This window comes from Carcharhinus amblyrhynchos, chromosome 27 (assembly GCF_965287045.1).
Source record: "Carcharhinus amblyrhynchos chromosome 27, sCarAmb.v2.hapA, whole genome shotgun sequence".
Classification (NCBI taxonomy): Eukaryota; Metazoa; Chordata; class Chondrichthyes; order Carcharhiniformes; family Carcharhinidae; genus Carcharhinus; species Carcharhinus amblyrhynchos.
In genome coordinates, this window is record NC_137350.1 from 3,640,609 (window position 1) to 3,656,758 (window position 16,150).

At 45.6% G+C, this 16,150-nt stretch overlaps 1 protein-coding gene across 1 annotated transcript in view; it reads right to left on the reverse strand.

Annotated features, from left to right (window-relative positions):
• The window catches only part of mrc2 (mannose receptor, C-type 2), a 294,508-nt gene extending 290,124 nt beyond the window's left edge, over positions 1–4,384 (reverse strand). Inside the window, exon 1 of the mRNA XM_080213436.1 lies at positions 4,185–4,384. Within this exon, the coding sequence (XP_080069562.1) occupies positions 4,185–4,278 (94 nt within the window). The 5' untranslated portion in view covers positions 4,279–4,384. The remainder of the gene's footprint in view (positions 1–4,184) is intronic.
• Positions 4,385–16,150: the final 11,766 nt, after the last annotated feature.

Genomic DNA, 16,150 nt, shown 5'->3' on the forward strand with positions numbered 1-16,150 from the left:
GACAAAGCATACCATTCACAGAGAAGGAAATGAGAGAGTGCAGAATGTGGTGTTGCAGTCATAGCTAGGGTGTGGGCGACTAGGGGAATTTCACAGTAACTTCATTGCAGTGTTAATGTAAGCCTTACTTGTAACTAATAATTAAACTTTTACTTTACTTATAAAACACTTTGAGGTTTTCCTTTTTTTTTGCCAGTGTGTTTTTATGCCCCCTCTTCACTCTCAATTTAGTTTTTAAATAATTACTGCTGTGTTTTGAGCCCCTGAACCTGTCACAAGCCTTCCTTTTTTTCCCTCATCCCGTACACCGTTTGACATCCAGGGGTGTGTGTGAATTGTTGGTCCCATTCTTTACCTTCACGGGAGCAGGCTGGCCTTGTTCCCTTTCCCAATGACTCACTCTTGGCTCTTCAGAGATAACAAGGCATGAGTTTTCCTGACACTATCACGTCACGCCAGGGACCCGGGTTCGATTCCTGGCTCGGGTCACTGTCTGTGCGGGGTCGGCACATTCTCCCCATGTCTGCGTGGGTTTCCTCCGGGGGCTCTGGTTTCCTCCCACAGTCCCAAAGACGTGCAGGTTAGGGTGCATTGGCCGTGCTAAATTCTCCCTTAGCGTACCCGAACAGGTGCCAGAGTGTGGTGACTAGGGGATTTTCACAGTAACTTAATTGCAGTGTTAATGTAAGTGTACTTGTGACACTAATAAAGAAATAAGTAGCATCTTGTGTGTGTGTGTGGGGCGGGGAGGGGGGAGGGGTGGGTGTCACAGACAGATATAAGTTCTGCCATTTTCAAGGTCTTAAACATTTCCAGAAATGTTTCCCACTCATTTTACAAAATATGCATCTTGGGGTCTTAATCCCTGACGCTATCTTGGTGAGAAGTCTCACAACACCAGGTTTAAGTTCAACCAGTTTACTTGATTGTGGGATTACTATCAAATAAACCTGTTGGACTTTAACCTGGTAGCTGTGAGGCTTCTTACTGTGTTTACCCCAGTCCAACGCCGGCATCTCCACATCGTGGCTATCTTTGTGACCAGCGGCTTAAGGTGAATAACACCAAGTTCACACGTCACTGATTCAATGCTCAGGCAGAGTCAACGTGCCCTCCCAGCCATTGCTAATACTTATGCCAGTGACTGAACACCACAAGCACATGGCCCCGGCTGCACGGGTTCTCTGTACCATTAAACAAGGCCCCTACCCGGCTCCTGAGGTGCGTGTTAAAGACTCCACTGCACCATCCTGATGCAGGCGTTGAACTAGGGGGTGGTAACAGTAAGAAGTCTCACAACACCGGGTTAAAGTCCAACAGATTTATGTGGAATCACGAGCTTTGGGAGTGCTGCCCCTTCATCAGGTGAGTCACGCAGGTGGGCAGCTTGTGATTCCAGGTGAACCTATATGAAAATAAGAAATAGGAGCAGGAGTAGGCCATCTAGCCCTTCGAGCCTGCCCCGCCATTCAATAAGATCATGGCTGATCTGTCGTGGCTCAGTTCCACTTTCCCGCCCTCTCCCCATAACCCTTAATCCCCTCTCTTATCAAGAACCCATCAACCCGCGTCTTAAATATATTTAGCGAGGCAGCCTCCACCACTTCAACGGGCAGAGAATTCCAGAGATTCACCACCCTTTGAGTGAAGAAGTTCCTCCTCAACTCCGTTCTAAACCGCCCCCCCTTTATCTTGAGGCTGTGCCCCCTAGTCCTATTGTCTTTTTTGAGCGGGAAGAGTCTCTCCACCTCTATCCTATCCATCCCATTCATCATCTTATACGTCTCAATGAGATCTCCTCTCATTCTTCTAAACTCTAACGAGTACAAGCCTAGTTTATTCAGCCTCTCCTCATAGCTCAACCCCCTCAACTCTGGTATCAGCCTAGTAAACCTCCTCTGCACTCCCTCCAAGGCCAAAATATCCTTACGCAAGTACGGTGCCCAAAACTGCACACAGTACTCCAGCTGTAGCCTCACCAGTGCCCTATACAGCTGCAGCAAGACCTCCCTACTTTTATATTCAATCCCCCTCGCTATGAAGGCCAGCATCCCATTCGCCTTCCTGACCACCTGCTGCACCTGCAAGCTGGGTTTTTGCGACTCATGCACAAGGACCCCGAGGTCCCTCTGCACCGTCGCCTGCTGCAGTTTTTCTCCACGTAAGTAATAGTCCTTCCTACCATTATTCCTACCAAAGCGGACCACCTCGCACTTGCCAACATTAAATTCCTGCTAGACTTTAACCTGGTGTTGCGAGACTTCTTACTGTGCCCACTTTGAAGAAGAACTGCAGGGATACCCTGGTTAAGATTGCCCCTGCAACCAACATCAATTAAAAAATAACAAATTTCCTGCTCATTATAACCGTGCTGTGTGTGGGAGCTTGCTGTGAACTAATTGATACAAAAGTTTGAGATCATGTACCAACCAACTCAAGAACAGCTTCTTTCCTGCTGCCATCAGATTCTACCATATATTAAGTTGATCTTTCTCTTCACCCTAACTATGACTGGAACACCACATTCTGCACTCTCTCCTTTCCTTCTCTGTGAATGGTATGCTTTGTCTGCATAGCGCATAAGAAACAGTGTTTATCCCAATACATGTGACAATAATAAATCAAATCTGGTTGCCACAATTCCTACATTAATGCAGTAACAACACGTCGAGGCTCATATGGATTTGAAACATTGAGTTATATTTCTCTCTGCCAGACCTGCTGAGTTGATTTGGCATTTCTGTTCCCGTCAAGAATACTCTATCAACTGTAAAACCCCGAGCTCAGAAAAGACACGAGAGAAACAAAGATTCATCTTCCAGCCACTCTCTATCCACCGTCAAAAAGGCAGGAAGTTACTCCTGGGATAAACGTGTCACCTGACTCACATCCGGACAATAACTTAATGGAATAACTTGCAATGATGTTCTGCTCCCAGAGTCTGAGATGAGTTTTAAAAACACAGAATACAAGACATTTAGAGGATTTTGAGGTCACAGACATTACACTCGGCAAATATATACCACACCAAACAAGATAGCAAGAGGTTTTTCGCAAAGTGGCACCGAGATTGCATTTCAAATACTGAGCCAGACAGGGTTTTGATCCACAGGGAGAGGTGCCAGGGAGAGAGGGGGGAGATAAGGCCACAATCACATCAGCCATGAATGGCACAGCAGGCTTGAGGGGCCAAATGGCCTCATTCTGCTGCTAGTTAGAATTGTGAAGCAAAGGTAAAAATCCCTGAGAAAATGACGTGTCTATTCCCAACACCTCCTCGGTCAGTGGGCCCCCCAGCAGCGCACTCCGGGGGGGGGGCCAGGGGTCGATGAATCCCAGCAGCGCACTCTGGAGGGGCAGGGGTCAGTGGGCGCCCCCCCCCCCCCCCCCCCCCGGAGCACTCTCTGGAGGTGTTGGGGGGGGGGGGGAGGGGGGTCAGTGAATCCCAACAGCACACTCCGGGGGGGGGGGGGGGTGGGGGGGGGGGGCAGGGGTCAGTCGACCCGACGAAATGGGAAAGCGAAAGCTTAACGGAATGGACAGGGGTCGGCGCTGCCCACACATTGCCCACCACTTACCCTGGTCAATTCTCTGGGCCAATCCCACAATCCGCAACCCCCCCCCCCCCCCCCCAATCCCAATCCCAATCCCCCCCTTTAAAGGAGCCAGGCCTGGAGGGTGATGTCGGGGAGGGGAGGGGAGGGGAGGGGAGGGGAGGGGAACTGGGTGGCACCTCTGCCAGCCGGGCAGACTGGCCTTTACGGTGGGAACACCCTCTGTGCAAGTTCCCCCCCCCCCATTTCCAACAGGCTGGAATCTTGCCTTAAAGAGAAAGCAAAAAAAAAGAGAAAGAAAGAAAGAGAAAGAAAGAGGGAGAAAGAGGGACTTCCCCTCCCCCATCACAGAAAAATAGTCACATCTGTTTTCACTCAATTCAGGACATTCCTGAACTCATTTCATTTCACAGAATGAAGTGTGGCAACTTCAATAAACAGGACTGAGAGGAATGGAATTGTCCACAGTCTGTCTGAGAAAGGAGGATTGCAACAAATGTTTTACAGAAAGAGAGAGGAAAGTTTGTTGTCCACACTCTGTGTGGGTGTGTGTGTGTGGGGGGGGGGGGGGGGGGTAAGTTAACAGTCCTGAATGAAAGACCCCCCCCCCCCCCTCCCCTCTCTCCTTACCTGGACTGACACTGGGCAGAGCGGAGAGCAGCAGCAGGCAGCAGACAAACCCCTGCCCGGCCAGGGGAGATCGGCAGCGGCTCCCGGTGCCCATGGCTGGCGGGGAGGGAGCTGGGGGAGCTCGGGGAGGGAAGGCTCACACACCTCGGCTGCGATCCGAGCAAGAGCCCCGTCAGTCTGAGAGTGATCGAGAGAGTCGGAGAGAGGCAGAGTCCGCGTCAGCAGCAGCAGCAGCAGCGGGAGCGGCACAGCTCCAACCACCACCCCCCCCCAAACCCAGACTGACACCCTCTACATCTGTCTGCACCTGTCTACATCTGCAACCACCCCAGCCACACTCCAGTCATTACAAACCCCCAAATACACTCCAGTCATTACAAACCCCCAAATAACTCCAATCATTACAAACCCCCAACAACACTCCAATCATTACAAACCCCCAACAACACTCCAATCATTACAAACCCCCAACTACACTCCAATCATTACAAACCCCCAACAACACTCCAATCATTACAAACCCCAGCCACACTCCAGTCATTACAAACCCCCAAATACACTCCAATCACTACAAACCCCCAACTACACTCCAATCATTACAAACCCCCAACTACACTCAAATCATTACAAACCCCCAACAACACTCCAATCATTACAAACCCCCAACAACACTCCAATCATTACAAACCCCCAACAACACTCCAATCATTACAAACCCCCAAATACACTCCAGTCATTACAAACCCCCAAATACACTCCAATCATTACAAACCCCCAAATACACTCCAGTCATTACAAACCCCCAAATACACTCCAGTCATTACAAACCCCCAACTACACTCCAATCACTACAAACCCCCAAATACACTCCAGTCATTACAAACCCCCAAATACACTCCAATCATTACAAACCCCCAAATACACTCCAGTCATTACAAACCCCCAAATACACTCCAATCATTACAAACCCCCAAATACACTCCAATCATTACAAACCCCCAAATACACTCCAGTCATTACAAACCCCCAAATACACTCCGATCATTACAAACCCTCAAATACACTCCAATCACTACAAACCCCCAAATACACTCCAGTCATTACAAACCCCCAAATACACTCCAGTCATTACAAACCCCCAACTACACTCCAATCACTACAAACCCCCAGCTACACTCCAATCACTACAAACCCCCAAATACACTCCAGTCATTACAAACCCCCAACTACACTCCAATCACTACAAACCCCCAAATACACTCCAGTCATTACAAACCCCCAAATACACTCCAGTCATTACAAACCCCCAAATACACTCCAATCACTACAAACCCCCAACTACACTCCAATCACTACAAACCCCCAGCTACACTCCAATCACTACAAACCCCCAACTACACTCCGATCATTACAAACCCCCAACTACACTCCGATCATTACAAACCCCCAACTACACTCCGATCATTACAAACCCCCAACTACACTCCGATCATTACAAACCCCCAACTACACTCCAATCATTACAAACCCCCAACTACACTCCAATCATTACAAACCCCCAACTACACTCCAATCATTACAAACCCCCAACTACACTCCAATCACTACAAACCCCCAACTACACTCCAATCACTACAAACCCCCAAATACACTCCAATCATTACAAACCCCCAAATACACTCCAATCATTACAAACCCCCAAATACACTCCAATCATTACAAACCCCCAAATACACTCCAATCATTACAAACCCCCAACTACACTCCAATCACTACAAACCCCCAGCTACACTCCAATCACTACAAACCCCCAACTACACTCCAATCATTACAAACCCCCAACTACACTCCGATCATTACAAACCCCCAACTACACTCCGATCATTACAAACCCCCAACTACACTCCAATCATTACAAACCCCCAACTACACTCCAATCATTACAAACCCCCAACTACACTCCAGTCATTACAAACCCCCAACTACACTCCAATCACTACAAACCCCCAACTACACTCCAATCATTACAAACCCCCAACAACACTCCAATCATTACAAACCCCCAGCCACACTCCAATCACTACAAACCCCCAACTACACTCCAGTCATTACAACCCCCAAATACACTCCAGTCATTACAAACCCCCAACTACACTCCAGTCATTACAAACCCCCAACTACACTCCAGTCATTACAACCCCCAAATACACTCCAGTCATTACAAACCCCCAACTACACTCCGATCATTACAAACCCCCAACAGCACTCCAATCATTACAAACCCCCAACTACACTCCAATCATTACAAACCCCCAACTACACTCCGATCATTACAAACCCCCAACGACACTACAATCATTACAAACCCCCAACTACACTCCGATCATTACAAACCCCCAACAACACTCAAATCATTACAAACCCCCAACAGCACTCAAATCATTATAAACCCCCAACAGCACTCAAATCATTACAAACCCCCAACAGCACTCAAATCATTACAAACCCCCAACAGCACTCAAATCATTACAAACCCAAAACAACACAAAATACACTCCAATCATTACAAACCCAAAACAACACTCACAAACTCAAATCATTACAAACCCCCAACACACACACTCAAATCATTACAATCCCCAACTACAATACACTCAAATCATTACAAACCCCCAACAACACTCCAATCATCACAAACCCCCAATAACACTCCAATCATTACAAACCCCCAATAACACTCCAATCATTACAAACCCCCAACAACTCTCAAATCATTACAAACCCCCAACAACACTACAATCATTACAAACCCCCCAACAACACTCCAATCATTACAAACCCCCAATAACACTCCAATCATTACAAACCCCCAACAACACTCTAATCATTACAAACCCCCAACAACACTCCAATCATTACAAACCCCCAACAACATTCCAATCATTACAAACCCCCAACAACACTCAAATCATTACAAACCCCCAACACTCAAATCATTACAAACCCCCAACAGCACTCCAATCATTACAGACCCCCAACAGCACTCCAGTTATTACAAACCCCCAACAACACTCCAATCATTACAAACCCCCAACAACACTCAAATCATTACAAACCCCCAACCACACTCAAATCATTACAAACACCCAACAGCACTCAAAATCATTACAAACCCCCAACAGCACTCAAATCATTACAAACTCCCAACAGCACTCAAGTCATTACAAACCCCGACAACACTCCAATCATTACAAACCCCCAACAACACTCCAATCATTACAAACCCCCAACAGCACTCCAATCATTACAGACCCCCAACAGCACTCCAGTTATTACAAACCCCCAACAACACTCCAATCATTACAAACCCCCAACAACACTCCAATCATTACAAACCCCCAATAACACTCCAATCATTACAAATCCCCAACAACACTCCAATCATTACAAACCCCCAACAACACTCAAATCATTACAAACCCCCAACAGCACTGAAATCATTACAAGCCTCCAACAACACTCAAATCATTGCAAACCCCCAACACAGATACGCTTGAATCATTACAAACCCCCAGCAACACAGATACACTCAAATCATTACAAACCCCAACAACACTCAAATCATTACAAACCCAAAACAACACAAAATACACTCCAATCATTACAAACCCAAAACAACACAAAATACACTCCAATCATTACAAACCCCCAACAACACACACAAACTCAAATCATTACAAACTTAAAACAACGCATGCACTCAAATCATTACAAACCCCAAAAACAGATACACTCAAATCATTACAAACCCCCAACAACACACACACTCAAATCATTACAAACCCCAACAACAGATACACTCAAATCATTACAAACCCCAACAACATAGATACACTCAAATCATTACAAACCCAAAACAACACACATACACTCAAATCATTACAAACCCCCAACAACACACACACTCAAATCATTACAATCCCCAACTACAATACACTCAAATCATTACAAACCCCCAACAACAGATACCCTCAAATCATTACAACCCCCAACAAATACACTCAAATCATTACAAACCCCAACAACAAATACACTCAAATCATTACAACCCCCAACAACACAGATACACTCAAACCATTACAAACTCCAGCAACGCAGATACACTCGAATCATTACAAACCCCAGCAACACAAAATGCACTCAAATCGTTACAAACGCCAGCAACACAAATACACTCAAATCATTACAAACGCCAACAACACAAAATACACTCAAATTATCACAACCCCCAGCAACACAAAATACACTCAAATCATTACAAATGCCAGCAACACAGATACACTCAAATCATTACAATCCCCAGCAACACAGATATACTCAAATCATTACAATTCCCAGCAACACAAAATACACTCAAATCATTACAAACCCCTAGCAACATAGATACATTCAAATCATTACAACCTCCAACAACAAAATAGACTCAAATCATTTCAAACCCTAGCAACATAAATACACTCAAATCATGACAACCCGCAACAACATAGATACACTCAAATCATTACATCCTCCAGGAACATACAATACAATGCCCAGCAATACAAAAAGACTTGAATCATTACAAACTCCAGCAACATAAAGAAACTCAAATCATTACAAACTCTAGCAACACAAATAACAAACTCAAATTTAAGAACCCTAAACTCATCTCAACCCCAACACACATTCCTGGGGAAAAGGTTCCACACCTGATACTTTGGATTTCGTGGCTTTTTCACAGTGCAGAAGCTCGAACGTTACTGAAATGTTGGAGGGGTTTGTACTACGGAAGCTGCTGAACAAAAGAGATGGGGGGAAGCGATGGTCTGGGATTATTATTGCTAGACTATTCATCCAGAAACTCAACTAATTGAATCCCACGATGCTGAATTTGAAGTCAGTAAAAAAAATCTGGAATTAAGAATCTACTGATGACCATGAAACCATTGTCAATTGGCGGAAAACCCCATCTGGTTCATTAATGTCCTTTAGGGAAGGAAATCTGCCGTCCTTACCCAGTCTGACCTACATGTGAGTCCAAAGCCACAGCAACGTGGTTGACTCTTAACTGCTCTTGGACAGCTAGGGATGGGCAATAAATGCTGGCCAGCCAGCGATGCCCATATCCCATGAATGAATAAATAAAACACTGCCAAAGATTCATTTATTGCCCATTCCCAAAGGTATTTAAGAGTCAACCACATTGCTTTGGCCCTGATGTCACATGTAGGCCAGACCAGTTAAGGATGGCAGATTTCCTTCCCTAAAAGACATTAGTGAACCAGATGGGTTTTAACAACAACAGTTGACTTTACAACAATCAGCAGTGTTACTGTAAGCCTACTTTTAAATAAACTCAAACTTTAAAAACTCATCTGGTTTACCAATGTTCTTCAGGGAAGGAAATCTGCCGTTCTTTCCTGGTCTGGCCTACATGTGACTCCAGATCCACAACAATGTGGCTGATTCTTAACTGCCCTCTGAAATGGCTGAGCAAACTATTCACTTCAAGGGCAATTGAAGACGGCCAATAAATCTGGCCCAGTCAGCTACGTCCACACCCAATGGGTGAATTAAATATACAATCAGTATAATACATCAGTAACAAACATGATTCCTCCAACACCCAACATGAAGTGACCTACGTAGTTTAACCAAGCATAGAAATTGTTTAGATGTGGGGATGTTTTCTTAAAAGATCTTTATACTTTGGACTAAGTTGCCAGCGAGTCACTGCACCAATTCCACTGATTAACTCTTTTATACAATATCTTATCAAGAGGGTTCCTGGAAATTCAAGTCGATATCGAGGACATCTTCATTCACAAGCCTGGTAAGCTTGTCAAAAATTCAGATCAAATTTGTAAGACACAACATTTTATTCCTGAAGCTGGTTGTCTTGGTGAGGGTGGTCTTTGTCTAAGTGCAGGGAATCAATCCAAACTCTGCAAGAAGCTATTAAGGAGTTCACCAATGTGTAATACTAACAATGTGGACCCATTCTAAATCGACACAGCCCCAGGGCTCACCATGTGATATCATTGAATTGTGATAAGAACATAAGAACATAAGAAATAGGAGCAGGAGTAGGCCATCTAGCCCTTCGAGCCTGCCCCGCCATTCAATAAGGCCACGGCTGATCTGTCGTGTCTCAATTCCACTTTCCCGCCCTCTCCCCATAACCCTTAATCCCCTCTCTTATCAAAAACCCATCAACCCGCGTCTTAAAAATATTTAGCGAGGCAGCCTCCACCACTTCAATGGGCAGAGAATTCCACAGATTCACCACCCTTTGAGTGAAGAAGTTCCTCCTCAACTCCGTTCTAAACCGCCCCCCCTTTATCTTGAGGCTGTGCCCCCTAGTCCTACTGTCCTTTCTGAGCGGGAAGAGCCTCTCCACCTCTATCCTATCCATCCCATTCATCATCTTATACATCTCAATGAGATCTCCCCTCATTCTTCTAAACTCTAACGAGTACAAGCCTAGTTTATTCAGCCTCTCCTCATAGCTCAACCCCCTCAACTCCGGTATCAGCCTAGTAAACCTCCTCTGCACTCCCTCCAAGGCCAAAATATCTTTGCGCAGGTGCGGCGACCAAAACTGCACACAGTACTCCAGCTGCGGCCTCACCAATGCCCTATACAGCTGCAGCAAGACCTCCCTACTTTTATATTCAATCCCCCTCGCTTGCCAACAGCAGTACAATGTTTGAAAAAGGCAGTTCCTAGAATCATAGAACCCCTCCGGTGCAGAAGGAGGCCATTTGGCCCATTGAGTCTGCACCGACCACAATCCCAGCCAGGCCCTATCCTCATAACCCCATGCATTTCCCTAGCTAGGCCTCTAAGGGGCAATTTAGCACGGACAATCCACCTAACCCGCACATCTTTGGACTGTAGGAGGAAACTGGAATACTGGGAGGAAACCCACAGAGACACGAGGAGAATGTGCAAACTCCACACAGACAGTGACCAAAGCCGGGAATCGAACCCAGGTCCCTGGTGCTGTGACCACTGTGCTGCTCTTTATAAAGGAACACACAGAGGTGAGTGATACAACTGGAAACAGACAGCAACATGTGGCACTAGTCCTAGCAACTCACCTGCAGACAATAAGGCTGTGACTTTGAGACTAGTCTGAGTTCCTCTCTTAGGAGGGTGGTGATATTGATGTGGTGTACTGAGCTCTTTCTCCACACTCCATGGATGCAGCCTTTACCTTCTCCTGTCCATGTTATAGATGGTTCAATGATTGTTGTGTTTAATTGTTAACCTGTTCACTGATCTATGTTCACTGTATTTGATTGCTTAAGCTGGCAGGTAGAGCTTACTTAACTGATACCATTCAGAAGATTCCTTCTGAATCTAGGCTGGGACAACACATGTAGAAATCCTGTAATTGCTGATATATTTTAAAGTACTGTAAATAACCCTATTGGTTACTTAGGACTAGTGTTAGCTCTGCAGTCCTCCAAGATAAACGGGATATAAAAGATATACAGAAAACCAGCAAAATAAATAACAATAGGCTGTGCTGGAACTGCTTTTAGCCATTGATTGGTGGCTGGTTCAGTGACCTGTACAGTGAAATGTTCGTCCTGGCAATTCATAATGCAGTAGCTCCCTAACACCAGGAATTCAAACGTTACAGCTACACGGTCTGACTTATAAAAGTGCTCCCTTCACAGGGGGGTAAAATAAAATTACTGCAACAGTAAACTATTTGGAAAAGAGATGAGACAACAGTTACTGAAGGAACTGGTGAGGCCGCAGCTGGAGTGCTGTGTGCAGTTTTGGTTCCCTTATTTGCATTAGGATATTTTGGCCTTGGAGGGAGTGCAAAGAAGGTTCACTAGGCTGATACCAGAGATGAGGGGGTTAGACTATGAGGAGAGATTGAATAGACTGGAGTTGGAGTTTAGAAGGCTGAGGGGGGATCTTATAGAGACGTATAAGATAATGAGGGGGATGGATAGGGTAGAGGTAGAGAGATTCTTCCTACTTAGAAAGGAAACCAGAACTAGAGGGCACAGCCTCAAAATAAGGGGGGGGGCATGCAGTTTAGATCAGAGTTGAGGAGGAACTTCTTCACTCAAAGGGTGGTGAATCTCTGGAATTCTCTGCCCGTTGAAGTGGTGGAGGCTGCCTCACTAAATATATTTAAATCACGGGTAGATAGGTTTCTGATAGACAAGGGAATTAAGGGTTATGGGGAGAAAGCGGGAATGTGGAACTGATCCACTTCAGATCAGCCATGATCTTATTGAATGGCGGGGCAGGCTCGAGGGGCTAGATGGCCGACTCCTGCTCCTATTTCTTATGTTCTTATGTAACAGGCAATATTTCTTCACAAGGGTGTGGGGTGTCCATTCTTTTCTCATCCATGCAGAGTATCTGATAATGTGTTGGCCCATTTGAGATTAGGGCTCATATGTCACTCACTTGAGATCATTTTAATCTACTTTGATTGTTGAATGTGGGCAAGGCTGGCACTAATGCCCAATCTTAATTGGTGCATGGAAATGAATAGGTTATACAATAGGCTCTCTCCTTATCCACCGGGAGTCGGATAAGTTAAAAATAAAAATATTAAAGTTTATTTATTAGTGTTACAAGTAAGGCTTACATTAACACTGGAATGAAGTTACTGTGTAAATTCCCTAGTCGCCACACTCCGGTGCCTGTTCGGGTTACACTGAGGGGGAATTTAGCACGGCCAATCCACCCTCACCAGCACATCTTTCAGACGATGGGAAGAAAGTGGAGCATCCAGAGGAGACCCACGTGGGGAGAACGTGCAGACTCCACACAGACAGTGACCCAAGCCGGGAATCGAACCCGGGTCCCTGGCACTGTGAGGCAGCAGTGCTAACCCACTGTGCCAGCGTGCCCCCCCCATTACAAATATTGTAAACACAAACAAAAGAATTGCAGATTGAGGGGCTGACCCCTTGGGAAGGAAAGTTGGCTGGAAGACAACACACCTGTAAGAATCTCCCATCCCATAACCATAACACGCTGTCGGCAGGTCCAACTAAGCAAGCAAGAGACTTCTGCCTCTCCGTGGTCAAATTGATTGGCCAACACCTCCAGCAGTCCCGGGATTTGAGTAACGGGTGTTACCGGGATGGTGAGGAGGAGCAGGATGGAAAGGGGTGGCTGCCGGAGACCGGAAAGTCCAGGTTTTTAGGATTGGAGGAATCCCAGAGCCCAGGAGCGGTGAAATATCTTGCAAAGACAGGTGACCACCAGTAGATTAATGAAGGAATGTTTATAAATAACAAAGTAAGGGCAGTGAGAGGAAGACTACCGTACGACACAGCTCCACACCCTTAACTGCCAATAGAAACCCACAGTTAGCTCCGGGATTCGTGCACCCCAGTCCGATTGGTCAAACTGGTCACATGACCCTTCAAGAGAGTGGTGGGAGTGTGGAATGAGCTGCCAGATAAAGTGGTAAACGTGGGGTCAATTTTAACATTTAAGAAAAACTTGGACACCACGAAGGAGAACCATAGAAAATTACAGCTCAGAAACAGGCCTTTTGGCCCTTCTTGTCTGTGCTGAACCATTTTTTGCCCAGTCCCACTGACCTGCACTTGAACCATATCCCTCCACACCCCTCTCATCTCTGCTCATCAACACTACTAAGAGTCCTTCCATTAGCCCTATATTCTGTAATCCTGTTACTCTTACCAAAGTGAATCACCTCACACTTTTCCGTATTAAACTCCATTTGCCACCTCTCAGCCCAGCTCTGCAGATTATCTATGTCTCTCTGCAAACTGTAACATCCATCCTCACTGTCTACAACGCCTCCAACTTTAGTGTCATCAGCAAATTTACTAATCCATCCTTCTAAACCCTCATCTAGGTCATTTATAAAAATGACAAACAGCAGTGGCCCCAAAACAGATCCCTGAGGTACACCACTTGTAACTGAACTCCAGGCTGAATATTTCCCATCAACCATCACCCTCTGTCTTCTATCAGCTAGCCAATTCCTGATCCAAACTGCTAAATCACCCTCAATCCCATGCATCTGCATTTTCTGCAATAGCCTACCATGGGGAACCTTATCAAACGCTTTGCTAAAATCCATATACACCACGTCAACTGCCTTACCCTTACCCACCTCTTTGGTCACCTTTTCAAAAAACTCGATAAGGTTTGTGAGGCACGACCTACCCTTCACAAAACCGTGTTGACTATCCCTAATCAATTTATTTCCCTCTAGATGATTATAAATCCTATCCCTTATAATTCTTTCCAAAACTTTGCCCACAGCAGAAGTAAGGCTCACCGGTCTATAATTCCCAGGATGGTCTCTACTCCCCTTCTTGAACAAGGGGACAACATTTTTCTATCCTCCAGTCTTCCGGCACTATACCCAAAGCCAATGACGACATGAAGATCAAAGCCAAAGGCTCTGCAATCTCCTCCCTAGCCTCCCAGAGAATCCTAGGGTAAATCCCATCCGGCCCAGGGGACTTATCTATTTTCATCTCAAGAATTGCTAACACCTCCTCCTTATGTACCTCAATCCCGTCTAGTCTACAACCCTGTATCACAGTATTGTCCTCGACTACACTGGCTTTTTCCTGCGTGAATACTAACGAAAAATACTCAGTCAGTGCCTCTCCTATCTCTTCAGGCTCCACACACAACTTCCCACTGCTGTCTCTGACTGGCCCTAATCTTGCCCTAACCAATCTTTTATTCTTGACATACCTGTAGAAAGCTTTAGCGTTCTCCTTGATCCTACCCACCAAAGTCTTCTCATGTCCTCTTCTAGCTCTCCTTAACTCTCTCTTTAGCTCCTTCCTGGCTAATTTATAACTCTCCAGTGCCCTAACTGAGCCTTCACATCTCATCTTTACATAAGCCTCCTACATTCGGCTCATCGAGCCTGCAAACAACAACAATCCCACCCTGGCCCTATCCCATAACCCCATGCATTTACCCTGACACTGAAGCACAATTTTTTTAGCATGGCCAATCCACCTAACCCGCATATCTTTGGACTGTGGGAGGAAACTGCAGTACCCGGAGGAAACCCACGCAGACACGGGGAGAATGTGCAAACTCCACATAGACAGTGACCCGAGGCTGGAATTGAACCTGGGTCCCTGGTGCTGTGAGGCAGCAGTGCTAACCACATCTTTGCTCAACAAAACTATTAGATATATTGGGTAAGGGGTTCACTGAGCCCATGTCCCATCACCTTCAGGACCCTGGGATGAAAATCTCCCTCCAAGCTATTTTAAGGTTCTTTATTATTTTCATTTTTTAATTAATCTCTCTCACCTTTCCTCCAAACTTTTTAAGTTGACTTCTCTCGTTTTTTTCTTTCATCAACATCTAACGGTGGCCCTTCTGCATTCTGACTGATTAAGAAGCAATGAAATTTGTTGATTTTTATGGGTATTAGTGTATTCAAGATGCGGATATTTAAATAGAGAAACTCTCTTCTTTCGTGTGTTAATTATCCCTCCTTCTCCGTTAATAACAGGATCAGGAGACAGAGAGGGCAGGCTTGAGAAACCAACCAGAAAACTTAATCACGGTGGTGAGTTCAGGAGGAGCTGTTTTCACTGTGGCTCGGTAACCGTAGGACACAGTCTGAAAGACAAAAGGCCCAAAGGTTGACCAGTTTCATTTAATCCAGCAAATGATGGTGATCAGGAACGTGTTTCCGAAATGGATGTTGGAAGCAAGTTCGACAGTAATTTTCAAAGAGAGTGAGTTGAGTCACTGAAGGAGAAGATTGGTGATCGGGAGAGGGTAAATGAGGCAAACCAAATTATTCTTTCAAAGAGTTGGCCTGGCCTTGATTCGTGGCCTCCTGCTAAAGCTTATTCACTCGTGGCACAAGTCAGCTTACATTAACACTGCAACGAAGTGAAAATCCCCTAGTTGCCACGCTC